Raw genomic sequence first — 20,987 nt, forward strand, 5'->3', positions numbered from 1 at the left:
AAGCAGCAGCAGCAGCCAAGGAGAATATGGCTCTAGTTTTTTATTTATAAAATACAAGGGATGTGAATTTTATGCCCACAAAAAGGGGAGGGGCAGAGAGAGTAGACGCAGTAAAGATGGAGAGGTTAAAGATACAAGCCAGAGAAAAAGATGGCTGAGAAAGCCACCCTAAGCAGGGGGGGCTGTGGAATCTAGAGTGAGGTAAGGAAAGAAAGTGGCTCCGACCAAAAGAGGAGCGCCCTCTTCCTCGGGAAGAGCTGGAAGGAGTAAGTGCAAATAAAGGGAGTTCTGAAACTTTCAAATAAAATCCAAAGCCAAATCATGTTCTGAGAATGAAGAGGGAAGTGGCGGAGTATAAGGAATGGAGAAGGGAAGAGGGGGCAGCAATGTAATACCAAGAAAAACTGCCAGGCCACAATAAAGGTCCACTCACAGCCCTTCAAAGACCTTGGGACGACAAGTGAGGATGAAGTGAAAAAATAAGAAATACATTTTCAGTTGGAAAGAGTGGCGCAAATAAATACAAGGGGGGGACAGTAGAGGGAGGCGGCATATGAGGGAAACCACGGGGGCTCTCGCAGTACTTCAACAGCTTCAACAGACACATGTGTTTTTTTTTTTTTTTTAGCTTACTTCCTAGTAATACAAACAAAGTTCAAGTGTGAAAGAATACATCTACCTTTATAGCAAGTTTTGAAAAAAAGAAAAAATAACTCTATCTCAAATGAATTCTCAGAAAGCATTCAGGAAACTTGATGCATACAGCACAACTTTGTGCAAATGACAGTTTGAAAATATACTGCATCAGCAATTGGTAATATACTCGCCAATTTTGTGATCTAAACTAGTATTTTTAATATCAACATCGAATCTGTTGCCTTCCCAAATACTTACTGAAGTATAAATGTTTTAAAATCAAATTACTGACACTTTAACTGAAAGCAGGCTCTAATGCAACTTACAGGATTACATCATATACCCTAAGCCCTCGCCAGGTAAAATTCACCACAATAAACATTTTCCTAAATCAACAAACAAGTTTTGCCAAAAGCACTAAGGAAAATGAAGTCCCACATCAATTAAATTTCTAAAAATGAAAAAGATAAAACTATGTCAGCTATCCCTGATCACAGTATAAGCCACATGAAACATCGATATCTAACATGAAGCAAAAAAAACCACCTCTGAGTGTTTTAAAATAATGAAAGAATGAAAGAAAGAATACAAGCTAACTAAAGTACTCTAAAATCACCTTCCTTTCTTTATAATTATCCCTAATTACTCAGAAAGACAATTCAAGATGTCTAGGCATTATTGCTAGATGATTTACAAATTTAAGTTTCAGAAAGTTCTGTAGGTTTTTCCTTTCATAGCCTTTATTTTTTAGAGCAGTTTTAGGTTTGCCACAAAATTGAGGAAAAAGTACAATTTTCATACACCTCCTGCCCCACCCCCCAGCCACACAACCTCTCCCACGATCAGAATCCCCCACCAGAGTCCGTGAGCCTGCCCTGACACGTCATCATCACCCAAAGTCCACAGTTTACATTCAGCTTCACTTTTAGTGCTGCACATGCCATGGGTTTTGACAACTGCATAATGACACATATCCACCATTAGGGTATCTCATAAAAAATAGCTTCACGCCCTAAAAATTCTCTGTGCTCTGTCTGTTCATTCCTCCATCTCCCTTAGCCCCTTTTCACTAACTCCATAGCGGTGGCTTTCCCAGAAAGTCATATGGCTGGAATCATACAGTGTGCAGCCTTTTCAGATAAGCTTCCTTCACTAAGTAATAGCATTTCTGGTTCCTCCATTTCTTCCATGGTCTGATAGTTCATTTCTTTTTAAAGCTGAGAAAATATTCCATTGTGGATGTACCACAGTTCATCTGTTCACCTACTAAAGGACATCTTGGTTCTTCAATACTAACAAATGTATTGTTCAAATGCAGGGTGTTAGTAATAACTTGGGTGGGGGGAGCAATGCAGGGAAAGGGGACTCATGGGAACTCTATACTTTCTATTCAACTTTTCTGCAAACCTGAAATTCCTCTAAAATATAAAGTCTATAAATAAATTAAAAAATAGTTGTTTAAAAAAAGCTTATTTTGCATTCCATTGTGGCACTTTTTCTGTTACTAATTTTTTTAAAAAACTGAATAATGTCTGAAATTTGGATTACAAAATATTTAAACACCAAAAATTGAGGAATCATTACGGATCTTTTAAAATTGATGATACTGGTTGCCTAGCACTTTTTATTGATATGAGAAATATTTTAATTCACATTTCTAGCTTAACTGACAGAACCACCTAGAAATGAGTTTTTATAATGTATATAATACACACACAAACATAGACACACTTTTGCCCTTATTCTCAAAGAGCTTTATCTAGAAGTTCAACTAAGAAACTACAAAGTGCTCAAACAAAACTTGTCTAACAAAATCACTTTTCTTGTTAGTCTGAGATAATAGCAAAATACATATATGTGCCAAACTCCTATAAATCATATGGTGCCCCTGGAGTCTTAAAAAATGTCCAGGTACATGTTACAACAACCTACATGTAGTTGATCATTTTTATACAGATTCTATTAAAAAGATTATACAGGGACTCAGATTTTGCCTGGCTCTGCCGTTGTGTCCCTATGCAAGACATTCACTCTCCTTTCTGTGAATAACTAGATAAATAGTTTATCTATTTATAAAAAGCAGGATTAAACTAATTGAACTAGCTTATTTCCAAAGATTCATTTCATTGTATTATCTTAAGATTCTACACATTTTCAAAAGTGCAACTTCATAGACTTAGGAAGTCAATCACAAATGTTCTTGGCCGTCACCCAAAGAGTTTGGTCTAGAATATTCCCAATAGCTCAGCAAATAATTCATCTTCAATGCTATAAATATTATAAACAGGAATTAGGCTAAACAGAAATTCAAGAAGTCTATCACATGGAAACACAAGGGCCATGCTAGATATACTAAGCAGAAATTTATTTTATTTTTTAAATTTTTTTAAAACTTGTCATTGACTTGAAGCTCAACTAAGTAGAAATTTAAACAAGGGGGTATATATTATCTCCCATGGTACTGCTGCTCACCAGACCCCCTGGATTCACCTTTCCTGTCAAATCAGAGGCCGATCACAGGACAGGCAGTACAAAGTCAAGACTGAATGTGGAAGAAAGAAATCACCGTCTGCTGGCTAGAACCAACCCCACGAGAAAACTAAGGGACAGAAAAGGGAGGCAATAGGTCCAAATCACAAAATCTGTTAGCTGAAGAGGCAAGATTAGTATTCAGATACCCTCAGGTTCAGTATAATCTTTGTCTCTATTTTCCAGATCCTTCTCTGATGCAGTTGTTAGGCATCTCTGTAAAGGTGTCTAAGAACTGAGCGTAATTAGGCATGGACTTCAGGAAAACATTAGAAACAACTTCAAACAGGGTTCCTGAAATCAACTGCATTACTGCAATACAACAGGAGATTAACCAAGCATTTGTACATAGATACAATCTCTTAAATTATATGGTGTTAAGCCTATGAAAAATATATAGAAAACAAGAGACAGTATGTACCATATTTTGGAACTTAGGTTTTAACGTTTCTTGTATCCATCTGCTCTGTAAAAATCCAAAACAAAAGCCACAAAGCCTTCTAATGCACAGGATAACAAAAGAAATACATATTCAATTCATCTCTTGCAAATTATGTACATGACTCCTGGCACTGCTGTCAGCCCGCATTCCATGTACTGAATCCTAAGGAATCAAGGCAGTTCCACTGGCATTACTGAGCAGCGGCGCCATTTCCCTCACCTGCAGGGAATAATGCTCTATTTCCTCTGCTCTGGTCTGATACCAGTCCATAACCTTCTCCACCGTAAGCTGGGTCGTCCTGAACCTTAGTAACTCGGGCTGTGCAGCATACAAGAATTCACTTTCATCTTGGAGACTCAGCTCAACAACCATTCTGTGAAGCACAGAAGGATCAATTAATAACTGACTAGAATGCTGGAAAAACATGCAATTTTGTAAGAGAATGACAGGGACAGAGATGGGGTGAGAGTAGGTTACAGAGACAGGGAGCATACATGTATCTGGTTTGTGTGCGTATCATATCACATGCACATGCATCCTCACAAGATAAATTAGACATTTTTTTGGATGCTTAATTTATTTTCCCCCTGGTTTTCCCGACTTAAAAAATCAGAAGGCATAATACATCAAAACAACTATGCCACAAATCAATCAAATAAGTATTAACAAAATCAAAATCACTGAGGGAAGCTTTCACAAAATATACACAGCTGCGTACCTACCACAGGCCCACTTGATCAAAATCACCTGTGCTGGCCAGCCAGGCCTCGTTTAGGAAAATACTCCCTGTGATTCCAACTTGAATTTGAATCAAGGAAACTTGTTTTCGATGTTCATAAAAATAAGAGGAAACACAGCTTATTTATGTTGATCTTATACCTCTACTAGATGCCAGCAATGTAGTGCCATACTGACATTGCAAAGAGCAGGACTACTTGATTCCTTATCAAGTGTGAAAAAAGGAAACCACATTTTGGAGGAACATACACAGGGCTAACCTCGTGGGGAATCCCAGATTATGAGGAGTTTTTAATGAGGATGGTGATGGCCAATTACCTTCCATGTCGGACAAAAAAATAATAGATTTAATAGAAAGTAACAAACTTAAGAAATCTCAGACGGGCATATGTAAAAATGGCGTGTTCCATTAGGGGCAGTCATTCATCTAAAGCAAGCTGGTAGTACAAGACTGGTGCTACAATGGTTCTTCTTGTAAGGCAATGAGCTTTGGAGTCAGAATAGAATCAGACATACAATTCCATCATTGAAAGCTGTGACACCTGCAAATTACTTAACTAAAACTAGACTAAGATCTCCTTTATTCCTACCTATTCCTTTTATTTACTTTATTTAAATGGGAATAACACTACACAAGAATGTTGTGAAAATTCAAAATAACAGAGCACTGCCTGGCACAAAGGAGGTGCTTAATTTTATTTACTGTTATTAAAATTATTAGCAGAAACACAGCCTGTAAAGATTTGGGCATTTTATCCACATGCCTTAGACAACCTACTTTGCTTATAACTTGCACTACAGTAAGGCCTCCCTATACGTGGAATGGTCCTTCACTTAACTAGTCTTCCAGTGTGGTTAACATTCTTCCAGGGATTCCCCCCCCGCCCCCCCCCCGCCCCCGCCCCCGCCACACGAAGCACATCACTCCTCCTGGCATCTCTTACACTTGCCCTATTTTCACAGGGAAAAGGAGCCAACAGCGACATTGAGTTCCTCTGATACTTCTTTCGGTTCTGCCTATTTATTTTCTGCTCAGCATCCTTTGATAGAACTGACCGCTCTGCTTCTAGAAATGCACTTCACCCCTCGCCAGCCTTCCGTCACACTATGATGCATTCCTCCCACTGGCTCTGCCTTCACAGTCACCTTTGCTACAGCATCCTCCTCTCTCCAAGCATGAGTACCTGCAAAGCCACAGGCCTGTTAGCCCAGCTCTCTTCCTGCTTTCTACTCTCCCCTTCAGCTCTACCCTATGAATTACCACAGACATTACAACAGCAACAGGATATTTTATAAACCTTTAGGTGTTTAACTTCATATCTGACTAATGATTTCAGCTGATACAGAAATCTATAGCAAAAAAATATTCTCCTCCAAAAGTTTCAAAGGATTGCTCCATTGTTTTCTAGTTTCTAGTGATTTTGCTGAGGTGTCTGAGGTCATTCTGATTCTAATTTCTTTTATGTAACATGTCTTTCTCTTCAGAAGACTGTATCCCTAATATTCTGGGAGGTCATGTGGTATGCTGTAATGTAATAGGCATTTCTATCTGAGGATGCATAATCTTCAATTCAAAATAACAGGCTTGAATTATTTCTTATAATTTCCTCCCCTCTATTTCCGTGACATCTCTTTCACCTATAACTTGAATATTAGACTTGTTGTTTAAATATCTGCTCTCTTATTTTCTAGCTCTGTATTTTGAACCTAACTTCTAGGAAGATTTCTCACTTTTATCTTCCAACTCTTCTGATTTTTATATACCAACTATCATATTTTTAATGTTCTAAAGTTCTCTTTTTTCTATTTTATACAATGCTATTGATATTTCACAAATTCTGTGTCTTCTCTTATCTCTAGGTACTATCAATGATAATTTTTGAAGTTTTCTTCTCTGTGTACGGTATCGCTTTCTTTCAGTTCCATTTTCTGTATGTTTTGCCTTTCTTGTTCATTTGTTCTGCCTGCTGGAGTCTAACCTCAGATATCCAGGAAGCTCTGCAGGGGTGACAGCACCTGTTCATTTGTTGGCTTCACTATGCCCTGAGGTGCACTAACCTTTGAGGACCATATCTCAGTATCGACAAGGCTCTTTTCAGAGGTTACTCATTTCTCCAGAAAAGAACTCTCCATACTTCTACTTGGGGAATATGCCTGAATCTAGGAGCAGGGAGTGGGCAGGAAACCAGAGTTTGGACATTCCAATCATACATTTTCTAAATACCCAGATTTTCAAGCCAATTACTCACTTCATCCTATGCTGTGCCTAATATCCAGTAATCTGAAAGTTTTCTAGCTCAATTTAGAGGCCCTCTGCCTCAATGCATGAGGAAAAAAAAAAAAAAAAAAAAAAAAAAAACCTCTTATCTCACATGAAAAAAAAAGAAAACAAAAAGGAAGGAGAGACAGTGAAGGAGTATTTGCCAGACTTTGAGGCGTGGGGATAAAGAGATTCCAGCGTTTCTCATATGAATTATCAGTCCCACCCCACTTCCACAGTACTAGATGCCAATACATTCTGAGGCTTCCAAAAGTTCAATCTGACAAAAATCAAAATTAAAACTGATCAAGAACAAAACTGCACACATGCCATAATTACGACAATAACAAATATGTTAATATCCCTATATGTGAAAGACTGAAAGGGAATTAACACAAAATGAAAACAGTTGTAATAAGCAACATTTTTTAACCTTGGTAGCATTTAATTTTTCTATTAAAAAATTTTCATGTAACTGAGTCAAAGGAGTTTTTCTCAAACTTTACTCAAGCTTTCTACATCAGAGAGTGTCATCAAGTAAGGTATCATTGGTCAGACACGACTTTCACAGGGCCGTCATTCACCCATCCCACAAAGAAACAAAGATGCCTCCTGCAGGCTCATACTGACCTGCACGCCAGCTCCTCACACCAATCTTTAGCTCGGTGTTTATGTTCATGCCATGGAACGATCATCAGGGAGTCACCGTTAAAGCTTAAATTAAAAAATAAATACACATTTAAAACACACATCACATCAATGACTTAGCCACATAAGGAGTATGATGCTAATAGCATCTCTGTAGCATGAATCTCTAAAATTTCTCCTTAAAGCATTTTAAGTGGTACAGGATACATATTATATATATTATATAAATGGGAAATACCATATTGCTGAATAATAAAATGGCTCAAAAAGAAAAATTACAAACAAAAAATTTGGCAAGTAATTAAAGGATGCTATGGGTAAGTTTTCACTCACATATTCTAAGACACTTAACAAGCCTGCATTGTGTGTTGTTAAAACCAACATAGAAGGTCTCCTGCCCCAACAGCTTGCAATCCAGAGCAGTGCTGTTCAACAGAACTTCCTGTGATCACAGAAGTGTTTTGCAACTGTGCTAGCCAATACAGCAACCACCAGTTATACGAGCATGCTCACTAGTTATAAGCGCTTTAAATATGGCCACTGACATTAGAAAAGTGATTTTTAATTTAATTTTAATTAAGTTAAATGTAAATAGCCACATGTGGCCAGTAGCTACCATATTAGTTGGCAATAGCAAGAGTAGAGAAATGATTCTGCAGGTTGAAAAGTATCACTAAAAAACACAGAAAGAAAATCTAGGCCTCGTGTGGTAGCTCACACGTGTAATTCCAACACTTGAGAAAGCTGAGGAAAGAGGACTGCTTGAGCCCAGGAGTTCAAGGTCAGCCTAGGCAACACAGAGAGACCTCATCTCTACAAAAGCTTTTAAAATCAGCCAGTTGTGGTGGTGGCGCACCTGTTGTACCAGTGTCCCAACCACTCAGAAAGCGGATGTAGGAGAATCACTTGAGACACTGCAGTAAGCTGTGATCAAGAAAGAAAATCTAAAGGAGGCAAAGATAAGGCCTGAATGAGTATAATTAATAAAAGGAAGGTAAACACAGTATGGTAATAGAGAAAAGGAACGTTCAACAAATCAGGAGACCCGAGAAACAAAAACAAATCTGTCTCTTCACAAGCTAGACAATTCTAGCACGCAGCTCTCTAAACTGAAGGGCTTCAAACATTCTTTCCAAAGACCCTTTTAGCTTTAACATCCATGAATCTATGAAAACAACTAAATCATTCTGAATTAAGAATACAGATAAAAATTGTTAAACTTCAATTGCCTTGCTTAGTTCAATAAAACATTTTCTCTAATATTTCTGGGTATCAATAGTAGCATTTTCCTTAAATTTATCATAGCGCCAGAAAAAGGATTGCACTTTCTTATATTATTAGGTTATACAACATGCTTTGCACAAGAAACACTTCATAAACGTTTGAAAATTATGTTGGTGAAGAGATTGGTCTTCATGTAAAAAGTAGTAAGAAACCACTGGAGGGTTGTAAAGCAGAAGAGAGAAGCTAATGAGGTCTGAAAAGGGGCAGGGATGATTCATCAATCAATGGCATCACCCTTGCAGTTATTATTATTGGGGCAAATTATCCAAAGTCAAGGTTCCCCATTAAATATAAAAAATAAGAAGTGTATTATATTGTACATCTAAAACACAGATTTTCAGCTAGCATGTAATATCCTAGCAAACCATGTACCAGGGATAGGTTTTCAATGGTGCATGAGTCCATAATTTTTAATTTCTGAATCACACAAATGATGACTTAGAAGGATGTCACAACCATACTATTTCATCTGACACCAAATAAAAAGCTATTTTATTTGCTTCTATGTCAATAACTAATATTTTATCACAGATCACTGAAAAGTAAAAAAGAAAAGATCTATATACAATGATGATGATGATAATACTCCTCGAATGTAGGAATAAATTATAGCAATGGATTGAGGAAGGAGGAGAAAATAAATAAACCTCGCAAGCTATTACGACCTTTCTAATTAAAGCAGACATGGCTCCTTAAGCTACATAAAATGTTTTCTAAAAGAATTTTAGAAAAATGTATCACAAGTTGAGATTTGTGTTTTCTATCCGAAGTATCTGCTAGGTACAACAGTTATTAGGAATCCTCAGCAAAAAAATACTTCTTTGGTATTTTGAGACTGGTAAGTTGTAAAATGGTATCTTCAGTGACCAGAAATAACAGAGATAGATAGATAGACAGATAGATAGATAGATAGATAGATAGATAGATAGATAGATAGATAGATAGATAGATATTTTAAACAAAACACATATTACAAACAAGTTCTACTCAGGGTTCCACTCCGAAAGGTAGGACTGAAGAGTCGTGAGTTAATAAAGTATTTTTTCTGCCCTTTCAAGGTACAGCACAGCCAGCCTGTTTCTAAATCTGCTGATCACCACTGATATAATGATGATGATGATGATAACACTACTACTATTATTACTAGTACTGCTGCCATATCAGCAATGATCAGTGGCAACAATAATCCTTGGCACTTACTGATCTCTTACTATGGATTAGATACAATACAATGCTGTTAACATAAAATGTCTCAATTCAGTCCTATGAATCTAATGTAGTAGATATTATCTTCCTCATATTATAATGAGAAAACTAAAGCATTAATTAACTTGTCCATTCTAACAAAGCTAACAAATTGACAAAGCCAGGATTCGAACATAACCAGATAGAATCCAAAGCTTACACTTCTAACTAGCATACTAAACTGCCTGTAGAAAGGATATAAGGACTACAGTCTAGTCCCCAAGCACTTTTCCACCATTCTCCCTCCATGCATAAGGAGTGACCTGTCAGACCTGTACACAGAGGTAGAGGGCAATTTTTTTTTGAGATGGAATCTCTCTCTGTCACCCAGGATGGAGTGCAGTGGTGCGATCTCAGCTCACTGGAACCTGTCTTTGGGGTGCAAGCAATTCTCCTGTCTCAGTCTCCCGAATAGCTGGGACTACAGGGGCCCACCACCACACCCAGCTAATTTCTGTAATTTTTTTTCAGTTGAGATGGCGTTTCACCATATCAGTCAGAGTGGTCTCAAAACTCCTGACCTCAGGTGATCCACCCCCCCGGCCTCTCCAACTGCTGGGATTATAGGTGTGAGCCATTGCACCCAGCTGGTAGCGGGCAATTTGAGCCTTTCCAAGATTAAATATAGACAATCCAAAAAAGACCATTTACATGTGTATTTAAAAGATACATTTAAACAATGATATATAACAAATACATTACCAGTCTAATAAAACTAGTATCTACAGAAATTGATTTTAGGTTTGATCACTGATGTTCATATAAAAACAAAAAATTCCTTCTTCTTGCTCTGTTTATTCTAGGATGTTTCTACAAAACAACGTATTTAAAACCAAATTTTAGGCATTTAGAGTGGTTATAAAATCACCGTAAGTTCTTTATTTTGCTTCAAATGATAACATTTGAGAAATAAACAGGATCTTCTCTCCAGCCAAGATAAAAACCCCTTAAAGTCAGGATTCTTGTTTGTCTAATGCGATATATATCCTCAACACCTAAAATAGTCCCTGACATTGAGCAGACTCGAAAAACTATATGTAGATTGAATTAATTAATTGACAACACACAAAGAAAATTTTAAAGTGATCTCATGGATATCACAAAAATTTAAGATTGGAATATAACAATGGAAGGTGATAGTTTGTTCATTAAAAAAAAACAGGTATGTCAAGGAGGTATGTTTATATAGAATCTGCACACCTGAGAGTAAGAATAAAAACACTTTTCTAACACATATTATTAAACTGATGAAAGGGCAAGCTACACCAGTAATAATGGCATACATCTACTAACTGGGTAGTTGGATGTCTCATTATATCTCAGTTAATAAAAAAAGACAAGCATACAACCCTAAATGTCATCATTCTTTACATTTTATTAATTGATTGGTTCTGTTCCTACCTTTTAAAAAATGCCCAAACTTTAGTTACTTATTCTTTCATTAGGTAAGCAGAATAATAGAATGTTTAAAAGTTCAGAGAAAACTCTTTTCATGGATTCTATTCACAATTAAAGTATTAGACATTAAGTCAATTACTAAAAGGGTTAGGTGAAATTGTAGCTTGTAAAAAACCTAGAAGTCATCTGTTCCTTCTACAGAACTATAGAAGCTTTGGATAAGTGTAAGACTTACACTTTGAATCTAAAGTTCTATAAACATGAAACTGCATTTACGTATACTTTATTTCATCTTATTTGTCTATTTTTTTCCACTGCTTGGGAAGTCTTAAGATTTAAATATATCATCTCCACTAAAAAAAAAATCAGGGGGAGTGGGGGGAATTACATGGTAAACTCAAATTATCTCTTTACAAAATAATGGCTGCTTTTGCTTAATTTTAGGATTCTTTATATTAGAACCCTATTCATTGTTTTATTTCAAACAATAAACTATGCTGGTTTTCATCTGAAGGTAACATTTATCTGTCAGCAGGAAAGGAATGAATATAACAAGTTCTATTATATTCAACAATTCTCCCACCAATTATTTCTCACACTAAATATAAATGTTTTATTTCAAAGAAATTTCATGAAGAATCAACTTTCAAAAAGTTCTTTTATTCATGTTCTATGCCTTGGAAACAAAAGGTTAAACAGACAGTATATTACCCGTAATTGCCACCTTTTAGGCTTTGGCTTTAAAACGCACAGTTGTATTTATTTCTATTATTTAGCAGAGAATAAAATGTTCTGGCAAATAAAGAATAAAAATAATAATAATTTAGGCCTACATGGATAACTACACTGTGGTTACCACCACTGAACAAGTCAAATTGATCTGAAACTCAATGGGAGACCAATTAAAAAGCTAGTTATCACCATAACACAAAGTTGAAGAAAAGCTGTCTGAAGGCATTATTCAGAGTTCTCTTCCGGACCAATGGAATTCAATTTCATTTAAAAATAACTTAGAAAAAAGGGTAGAAACTAAGAAGACATTTTGAAACTTACCAGTATTCTCAGAGGCTAGCAATGAGAGACAAGAGTGAAAACAACAGCATTCTAGGATTGGATTCGCCTCCTCCCACGACCAGCTTAATCTCCGGGACCCAGCTACCTCATCTATTTAATAAATACTGTGATACTGCTTGCTCAAATGAAAATGAGACTAAAGCAAAGATTTTCTTGAATTCTAATCCATAATACTTAAGCGTATGCTCTTAGAGAAGTCTAACCTCTGTGTTAGAATTGTGAGTCTACCTTTCATAGCTGCAGAACTTTGATGGAGTTATTCAACCTGCCTGTGCCTCACTTTCCTCACTAGCGAAAAAGGGATAACAAAATGTTCCTCATTTGGATTAGGAGACAATCAGATTAGTTAGTATATAAAAGACCCTGAGAAGATTACCTGGCATACAGTAAATGTTAGAAAAACATCATTATTAATACCAGCGAGAAGGCTATTAATAATAATTTTAACAAGTAGTGAATACAAGATATATATGACCCTGGTTGACATTTCAAGATCTACTTTATGATAAATAACAGCATCATATTAATAATTATATCAGTGATTACATTTCCAAATACCTAACAACTGAGATAACCTCCACTCATACCATCCTGAGTAAAATGCAATTAACAGTAATCTGAACATGTGACAAGTTGAATTATGAAGTAGAAACAAGCAACCGTTTCCAAGGAGCAATGTCTCTGTCCCAAATGCTTCAAACCAAGTTTTAAAATTAGTTTTTAACCACGAGCAAAGGACAGTTTGGTTATTATAAAGAAGAACTAGATTAGAAAATCATTAAAGTACAAGAGAAAGCCACAAACTTCAATGAGAAGTATTAAAGAATTTCCTAGAGCCAGGCCTGGTGGCTCACACCTATAAACCCAACCTTTGGGGAGGCACAGTAGAGGGAAGATGACTTGAGACCAGGAGTTTGAAGCCAGCCTGGGCAACAGAGCATGACCTCATCTCTTCTTCCCCTAACAAGAATGTAGAGGAAGGTGTCACAGGCCTGTAGTCCCAGCTACTTGGGAGGCTGAGGTGGGAAGGTCACTTGAGCCCCGGAGGTGGAGGCTGCAGTAAGCTGTGAATGTAACACTGCATTCCAGCCAGGGCGACAGAGAGAGACTCTGTCTCAAAAAAATTAATTAATTAATTAATTTCCCAAAAAAGTCAATTATAGAACTGAGAAAGGCTGCTCACTCTATACAAGGTAATTAATGTCAACAAAACAAGAGGTAACAGATGACTAGAGAAATACTGCTATGAAAATTGACTTTCACCAGTACCACTTGCCTCTTGGACAGATTACCCTGATTTTGAACAAGAGACACTGACGGTCCTCAGAACAATGAAGGATGCCTATGCTCATTACAAAGAAAGTCACTAGGAAAGAAAGGCATCCTCAAGCATAATTTCAATGGCCTTGTACTTTATCAAGAATAAGCTAAAATGGCCCATATCAAAAAGTCTCCCAAACAAGTAATAAGCTTTACATTGTGAATTTGGTGTTACATGCATAAAATATTTATGAATATATAGGTTTTATTGTTCATTTATTTTTGGTATGATGTTTGCATTTGTAATATTACACTGATGAAAAATAAGGACTCGATTTAAAACTGATTAACTACAACTTTAATTTATAGTAATCAACTAACCTATAGGTACGAGGCTGCCGGTATTCCATTTGTTGAGGGAGAATATATATTAAATGTGATAGATAACATGGAAAGATATGAGATCTGAGTCAACCAAGGATTGATAAGAACAATCCTCATACAGGGGAAGCCCAAAAGTACATATCTACAACTACCAAATGGGAAGAAATATGAGAGCAGTCTAATAAATTCCACTCCCTATTCTGTCACTTAGACTGACACAGAACCAGTGGAGAGAAAAATAGAGAGGCCCTTATTTCACACTGCTTGAAGACAAGCAGACCCTGACAAATAGCCTTTAGACTATTAATGACACTAGGAAAACCACTTCCAGAACAAAGATAAAAATATATGACATTTAAATTTATCAACTACAAAACTACTGAAATGTACCAAAATATTCATGAATTGTATCAGTGTTCATTATAAAACCTAACACTATGTGAGTATGTAGTGCTGTTGGATTTTGAACAAAAGGATTAGAGAGGAAAGAATATTTTTAAATCTCCTTTTCATTCATCTCACCAAAAAAAGCACATATCATGCTTACACAGACCCCAAGCCAAAGAAAACTGATTTCTTCACTGTCACCCTTTAGAATCCCTGTATGTTCTTGCCTCTAAACTGTGTTGAACGGACATTTCGCACACTATTTATAAAACCATTCAACTCTGCCAGCCTATGTATAATACTTAAACAGTTCTTGACTATGTGCAAGCACAAATATAAAGTTCTAAGCAATGACATATGTAATCAGCAGTCCTAAGAGACAGATAATATTATCTTTCCCATTTTACAGGAGAAGAGACATAGGCACAGAAACACTAAGCGACTCGTGCAGGGTCAAACAGCTAAGCTGTAGCTAGAATTTAAATCCAGCAGTCAGGTTTCAGAGTCTTCTGGTCTCAGCCACTATGATATTTTACTTACTTGAATCCTGCCTTTTCTAGCTCAAATTCCAGCTTCCCAAAGACATTATTGCAGTCATTCCAGCCCAGATAGCTTTCTTTTTATTCTAAATCCTCACTACTTACCTGGACAATCACGGAGCATTTAATCTTTTGATAAATGGTATGATTCTCATGTTCCCTGGAGTTCGTATCTATTATTTCGTTAATTACCTGGATTGTCTCCCCACTAAAAGTAAATATTCATTCTGGTAAATACCCCTTTGTGTCCATCACAACTCCCAGTGCTGTTATATGTGTAATAATAACTTACAGGCAATAATTTTAACTAAATTTATATAAATGCATTATTTCACTTAATCTTCAGTCATAAACACCCTAAAAGGTACATATCACAATTATAAATTTGCAGATAAGCAATCCACATGAGCTCAGAAATAGTCACTAATGAATGAATGAATGATCAGTAGTAACAGATCACTGATACTCTCTTAATTCTAAAATCAGAGCTCTCAAAAGAAAAACCCTTAAGAACTAGAAAGATAACATCAAATCAAGCTGTGAAAACTTACTGCACATTATATAAAAACTATAAAAGTCAACTTAAGAGGAAGACTACATAGATAAGACTATTTCCTTGTAGATAACCCTTTCTGCATTTATCGCACTGCTACCATAATTATTTGTATACATACACTTCAGAGGAGAGCACTTTATACTCCTAAGACCTAACTCAGTAGTATCTCATTGAAATGGTTCAATCAAGTAACTAATTAGCAAGCTTCCTGAAATGAATCACTGTGCTACTTCTGACTTGTGAAAAACCTTCCAATGAAAGAAAAAAATGATGCTTTAGAAACTAAGTTATAAAGAGTCAGTAGGAAGAAAAAAAAGTTGATATAAATATTCAAAAAGAAAAATTAAAAATCACAAATATAGCATATTAACCTTATCTAAATGGATAGAAAGGTAGTGTGATTCACAGTATGCATATTTATAATGTTGTCTTTAACTGTGTCAATCAATGTGTGCATTAGAGGAAAAAAATTGAAACCTTCTGTTGTGACCAGACCAAGCTTATCAGACTTTCTTCCATGTTACTAAACCTCTCATGTATTTCTGCTACCGCTGTCATCACACTAAATTCCAATTATTTTTTTATGTGTCTTGCTCCTTCACTAAACTATGAGCTCCTTCAAAGCTTTCATCATTTTTGATTCCTTAGGGCAATAATTGGCATTTATTTAAACCTTACTACATATTTAATAGATAAATAGATGGATAGAAGGATGGACAGACTAAAGGATGAATGGAAGATTACATATAAATAAATGAAAAAACAAAAACTATCCCCAAATCATAAGGGTATACACAATACTGTCCTGTGGCAAAACATTCAGAAAATGTACAAGATTTTTTCAAATGTTCATAATTTTAAATTCCCAAAATGGACTATACAGCTCCCTATTTTCCACCCATGCCATCAACAACAATGCAACATTCTATAGGACAGGTGACTCTTTGCCTGTGTATGAGCATTTATGAGTACAAAGAGATGTGGGATTTAGCTGGGAATGGTGGAAGCTAACTGGAGTTCCAGCTACTGGGGAGGCTGAGCAGGAGGATCACTCGTGCCCAGGAGTTTGAGGCCAGAGAAGAGAAGAGGAGAGAAAAGAGAAGAGGAGAGAAGAGGAAGGAGAGAAGAGGAGAGAAGAGAGAGGAGAGAGAGGTGGCAAGTCCTAAGCTATTAATAAACAAATTTGCCCTGAGATACTGCTGTGCAAGTCTATTTCAGCCTTTTACAATTATGAATTTTTGAGTCCAGGCAAAATTACACTGCAGACAGGCATATAATCACAGTTGAAGAAATGAAGACCCTGGAAATGAAGAGGGAGAGGTTCTCATGTCAGTTCAACAGAATGTAACTGGGAAGACAATGGTGTAACTATCTGCAGGACAAATAAGTCTAACACACTTCTAGTGCTGATGATGTTCAAAATTAAACTGGAGTTAGGTAGAGAAGGGAAACAAAACACTAATTTGGAGGAAATGGTTCTCAGGATTTTTAATACAGATTTTTAACTACATGATAATATTCATTCATTCCACAAATCTTTATTGAGCATGAAATTTTTAAAAATACAAAGATATTGCTCCTGCCCTCAAGAAACATAGAAATAGACCAGAAAATAGATACTATAATAATAAGTTAACAATTGAGACACAAAGTGCCACTGGTGTCAAAGAGAAAAGAATGACTCTGAGAGGCAGGATGAGATCCAAGGGCCCAAGAATGAAGTGGGATATGTGTGATTATTTCTTTAAAAAACGCTCCATAAATGCCCTTGGGAGATAACACATAGCACCAACGCTCCCAAACACCTGCAGCTGACAGTACATGAGGCTGTGTACTGTCATACATGTACATGGCAACCTCTGGCATGGCAATTTGGAAAATGAACATCTCGGGCTCTCAATACATTTTAGCTTTAATTATGTGTTGTTAGCAGTAATAGAAAGTCCGTATGTTAAAACAGACTGGATTTCAGCTACATTTCTTGATCACTTTCTGCAATTTTCAGATTAAGGAAACCCTTTCATCTGTTTCTAAATCTGAAATCCATTTAAATCAACTGCACAGAGAAGCTAACCTTATAGTGCACACGATGAAGTGGCTGGTGGAACTCATATTCTGATTAAACAAATCATACATTATAGGAAAGGACAAAATAGGCTCCATAACAATAGGGACAAGAGCTCAACTAATGAGATGAACAAACCTACAGAAAACAGATTAATAAAAGATCAGCTCAGAAAAATCACTTTAAAACACTAAAAGAGAACTTCTGCTTTGAAACACAGTAAAGTATGGAGTAACAGAAGCTGTACTGAATTTCCTGAATTCAACTAAAAAAAACAAAAACAAAAAAACAAAAACTACCACCACGACCAACAACAAAAATAGACAGCAGGACACCAGGAACTGCAGGATGATGATACTAAGGGAAGGGAAAAACGGAGTGAACCCACCAGTGCCCTTGCTCACTGGATGAAGAGAAGGGACAGGCTGCAGCATAAAAAAGGGAAATCCAAACAGAGCCTGGCAGCCTTCTGCAGAGACAGAGATTCTGAAAGTCAAAAAGCCAAGTAGCTAGAATTTACAGATAATATATCAGAGAAGAAAGATCGTGCACTCAGAAAGAAAGCTCCAAAAATGCTGGAGGGTTCCCTCTAGCCACCGACTAAGCACTGCTCCGTGCATTACCTGTGATGAAATTACACAAGGATGGGGAAAGAACCAACCAAAGGAGCAGAAGGAGCATCCCTGGACCTCACACAGGGCCAGGAATAGTTCATGTTCCCATCAGCCAGAACAGAAAAAAACAAACTATTAATTTGTAGGGTATCAGGATTTATTATTTATTATAGCATATATTATTTATTTATTTTATTTTGTTATCTATAAGAATATTTCCCCAGCAGGGAAGCAAAATTAGCCTTAGAATAAAGGCTCCTCTGCTCCCACTAACAAACAAAGAGGTAAGCATCAAAAGTATCAAAGTTTTTGGGTAACTTAACTGTACCCCAGAAAAAAAGCTTCAGAATACTTTCAGGAATAAAAAAATCTACATCCCAATTATGTAAAACTCACAATGTTTGTCATCTGATAAAAATTACCAGGTATGTAAAAAAGAGGAAATTATGGCTCATAACCAGAAGAAAAATCAATTTCTTGAAACAGATCAATAAATAACACCAATGACATGAGAAGAGGAGGCACAGAATATCAAAGACACAGATCAAAATTCTAGGAATGAAAAACATACTTTCTAAGCCAAAAAAAAAAACAAAAAAACAAAAAAAAAAACTTTCTAAGCCAAAAAAAAACAAAACAAAAAAACAAACAAACAAAAAAAACCCACTGGCATCATATAGACAAGACAGAAGAAAAGAACAGCAAATCTAAGGACATAGTAGTAAAAACAATTCAAAATAAAATCAGTATAAAAAATAACTTTTTAAAATAGGCTATAAGATATGATCAAGTAGCAACATCCATATAATTGGAGGAGTCCCAGAAAAAAAGTGTATCTATTGGGAAGAAGAAACAGGGACGGGAAAAAGAAAATTCGAAGAAAGAATAGCCATAAATGTCCTAAATTTGGTTAAACTCATACGTCCATAGATCCAAGGAACTTGATAACCAAAAATGAAAATAAACACAAAGAAGAATACACCAAGGCATACAATAATAAAATGGCTCAAAACTAGTTATAAATAAGATCTTAAAAGCACCCAAAGAAAACAAGACACATTATGCAGAGAAACAAAGATGAGAATGACAGCAGACTTCTCCTTAGAAGCAATACAACCCAGGAGACAGAAGAATAGCTACAATGAGGTACTAGGCAACTATTAACCTAGAAATCTATATTCAGGAAAAATATTTTCCAAAACCAAGCAAAGACTTCTTCAGACACATAAAAGCAAAAATTATTCATCAGCACTGTAAAACATGCTAAAGAAAATCTTTCAAGCTGAAGGAAACTGATACCAGATATAAACTTGTATCTACACAAAGCAATGAAGAGGAATGGAAATACGTGTGTAAATACAAAATACACTTTCAATTTTTAGAAATTACTGATTAAACTAATAAAAATGTATTATGGAGTTCACAACACACGCACGTATAAGTTAAATGTATGACAACAATAGCACAAAAGCCAGAAAAAAGGAAAATGGAAAAATACTATTGTAAGTTTTTATATTATACATGAAGTACTATTAGACCATTTGAAGGTAGACTATTATAAGTTAAAGAAGTCTACTATAAACCCTAGAGAAACCACTAAAAATTAAAACAAAAAGTGTAACTAACAATTCAATAAACGAGATTGAATGTAATTATAAAAATATTCAAAAGAAAGCAGAAAAAGAAAAAAAGGGAAATAATAAAAAAAAATGAGACAAGTAGTAAACAAATATAAAAACAAATACCAAAAATGGGACAAGCAGTAAACGAATACCAAATACCAACAAATGCAATATGTGGTAAACAAATGAAAATACCAATGGAACAAGTAGTAAACAAATACCAGTTTAAAACATCAGCTTTGGCCGGACATGGTGGCTCACGCCTGTAATCCCAGGACTTTGAGAGGCCGAGGCGGCGAATCATGAGGTCAGGAGTTCAAGACCAGCCTGGCCAACATGGTAAAACCACGTCTCTACTAAAAAATACAAAAGTTTAGCTGGGCATAGTGGCGGGTGCCTATAATCCTAGCTACTCGGTAGGCTGAAGCAGGAGAATCTCTTGAACCCAGGAAGCAGAGGGTACAGTGAGCCAAGGTCATGCCACTGCACTCCAGCCTGGTGACACAGCAAGACTCTGCCTCAAAAAATAAAAATAAAAATAAATAAATAAAACATCAGCTTAACGCTGAACCATATTGAACCATACCTTAAATACAAACGTTAAGTCTAAGCATGCCAATTAAAAGGTACAGATTGCCAGACTGGATAATATAGAAAGGCCTCATTACACATTGTTCACAAATAACACACTTCAAATTGTTTTTAAAAGTCAGTGTACATCCAGCATTAGAAAAGCAAGATGGGCATCTGACTTGAAGGACATGAGAATCTGATCTCTGTTGAGAGGAAAAATAGTTTTTTATGTTTTCCCAGTTTAGATAAAATAGTTCTCTTGAACCACTCCACTTGATTAAGAGAAAAAGCTAACATGCTGTGTTAGGAGTCAGGATGGTGGTTCTCCGGAGAAAGGTAGCTACAAGAGGGTGAAAGGAGAGAGCACTAGTGATGCTGGGAATATTCGCCTTCTTAATCTTGTTCACTTTGTGAAAATTCATCAAGTTGTACATTTATGATTTGTTCATTTTCCTGTAGCCATAAGTCAATTAAAAGTGAAATTTAAAACCTCAACTTCATTTGATGCAATGCTCACTAAGCAATTTTTTTATTAGTAATTTGAAAGCTCAGATGCCTCACACCAGGAAAGGGGCACTGTCTCAGATAACAAATCAAAGCATCAGTGTTATCAAGAAGAAATATTCCCGTCTTAGTCCATTTATGCTGCTAAACAAAATATCTAAGACTGGGTAATTTGTAAAGAACAGAAATGTATGTCTCACAGTTCCAGAAGCTAGGAAATCCAAAATCA

At 36.1% G+C, this 20,987-nt stretch overlaps 1 protein-coding gene across 2 annotated transcripts in view; it reads right to left on the reverse strand.

The window, feature by feature from the left end:
* NBAS (NBAS subunit of NRZ tethering complex) overlaps window positions 1–20,987 on the reverse strand; it is a 381,587-nt gene that overhangs the window by 246,369 nt on the left and 114,231 nt on the right. For both annotated transcript variants that reach the window (XM_017526040.2, XM_017526057.2), the window contains 2 exons: window positions 7,236–7,319; window positions 3,827–3,980 (listed from right to left, as the gene is read on the reverse strand). In XM_017526040.2, the coding sequence (XP_017381529.1) occupies window positions 3,827–3,980; window positions 7,236–7,319 (238 nt within the window). The remainder of the gene's footprint in view (window positions 1–3,826; window positions 3,981–7,235; window positions 7,320–20,987) is intronic.

This window comes from Cebus imitator, unplaced genomic scaffold, assembly GCF_001604975.1.
Source record: "Cebus imitator isolate Cc_AM_T3 unplaced genomic scaffold, Cebus_imitator-1.0 Scaffold1, whole genome shotgun sequence".
Classification (NCBI taxonomy): domain Eukaryota; kingdom Metazoa; phylum Chordata; class Mammalia; order Primates; family Cebidae; genus Cebus; species Cebus imitator.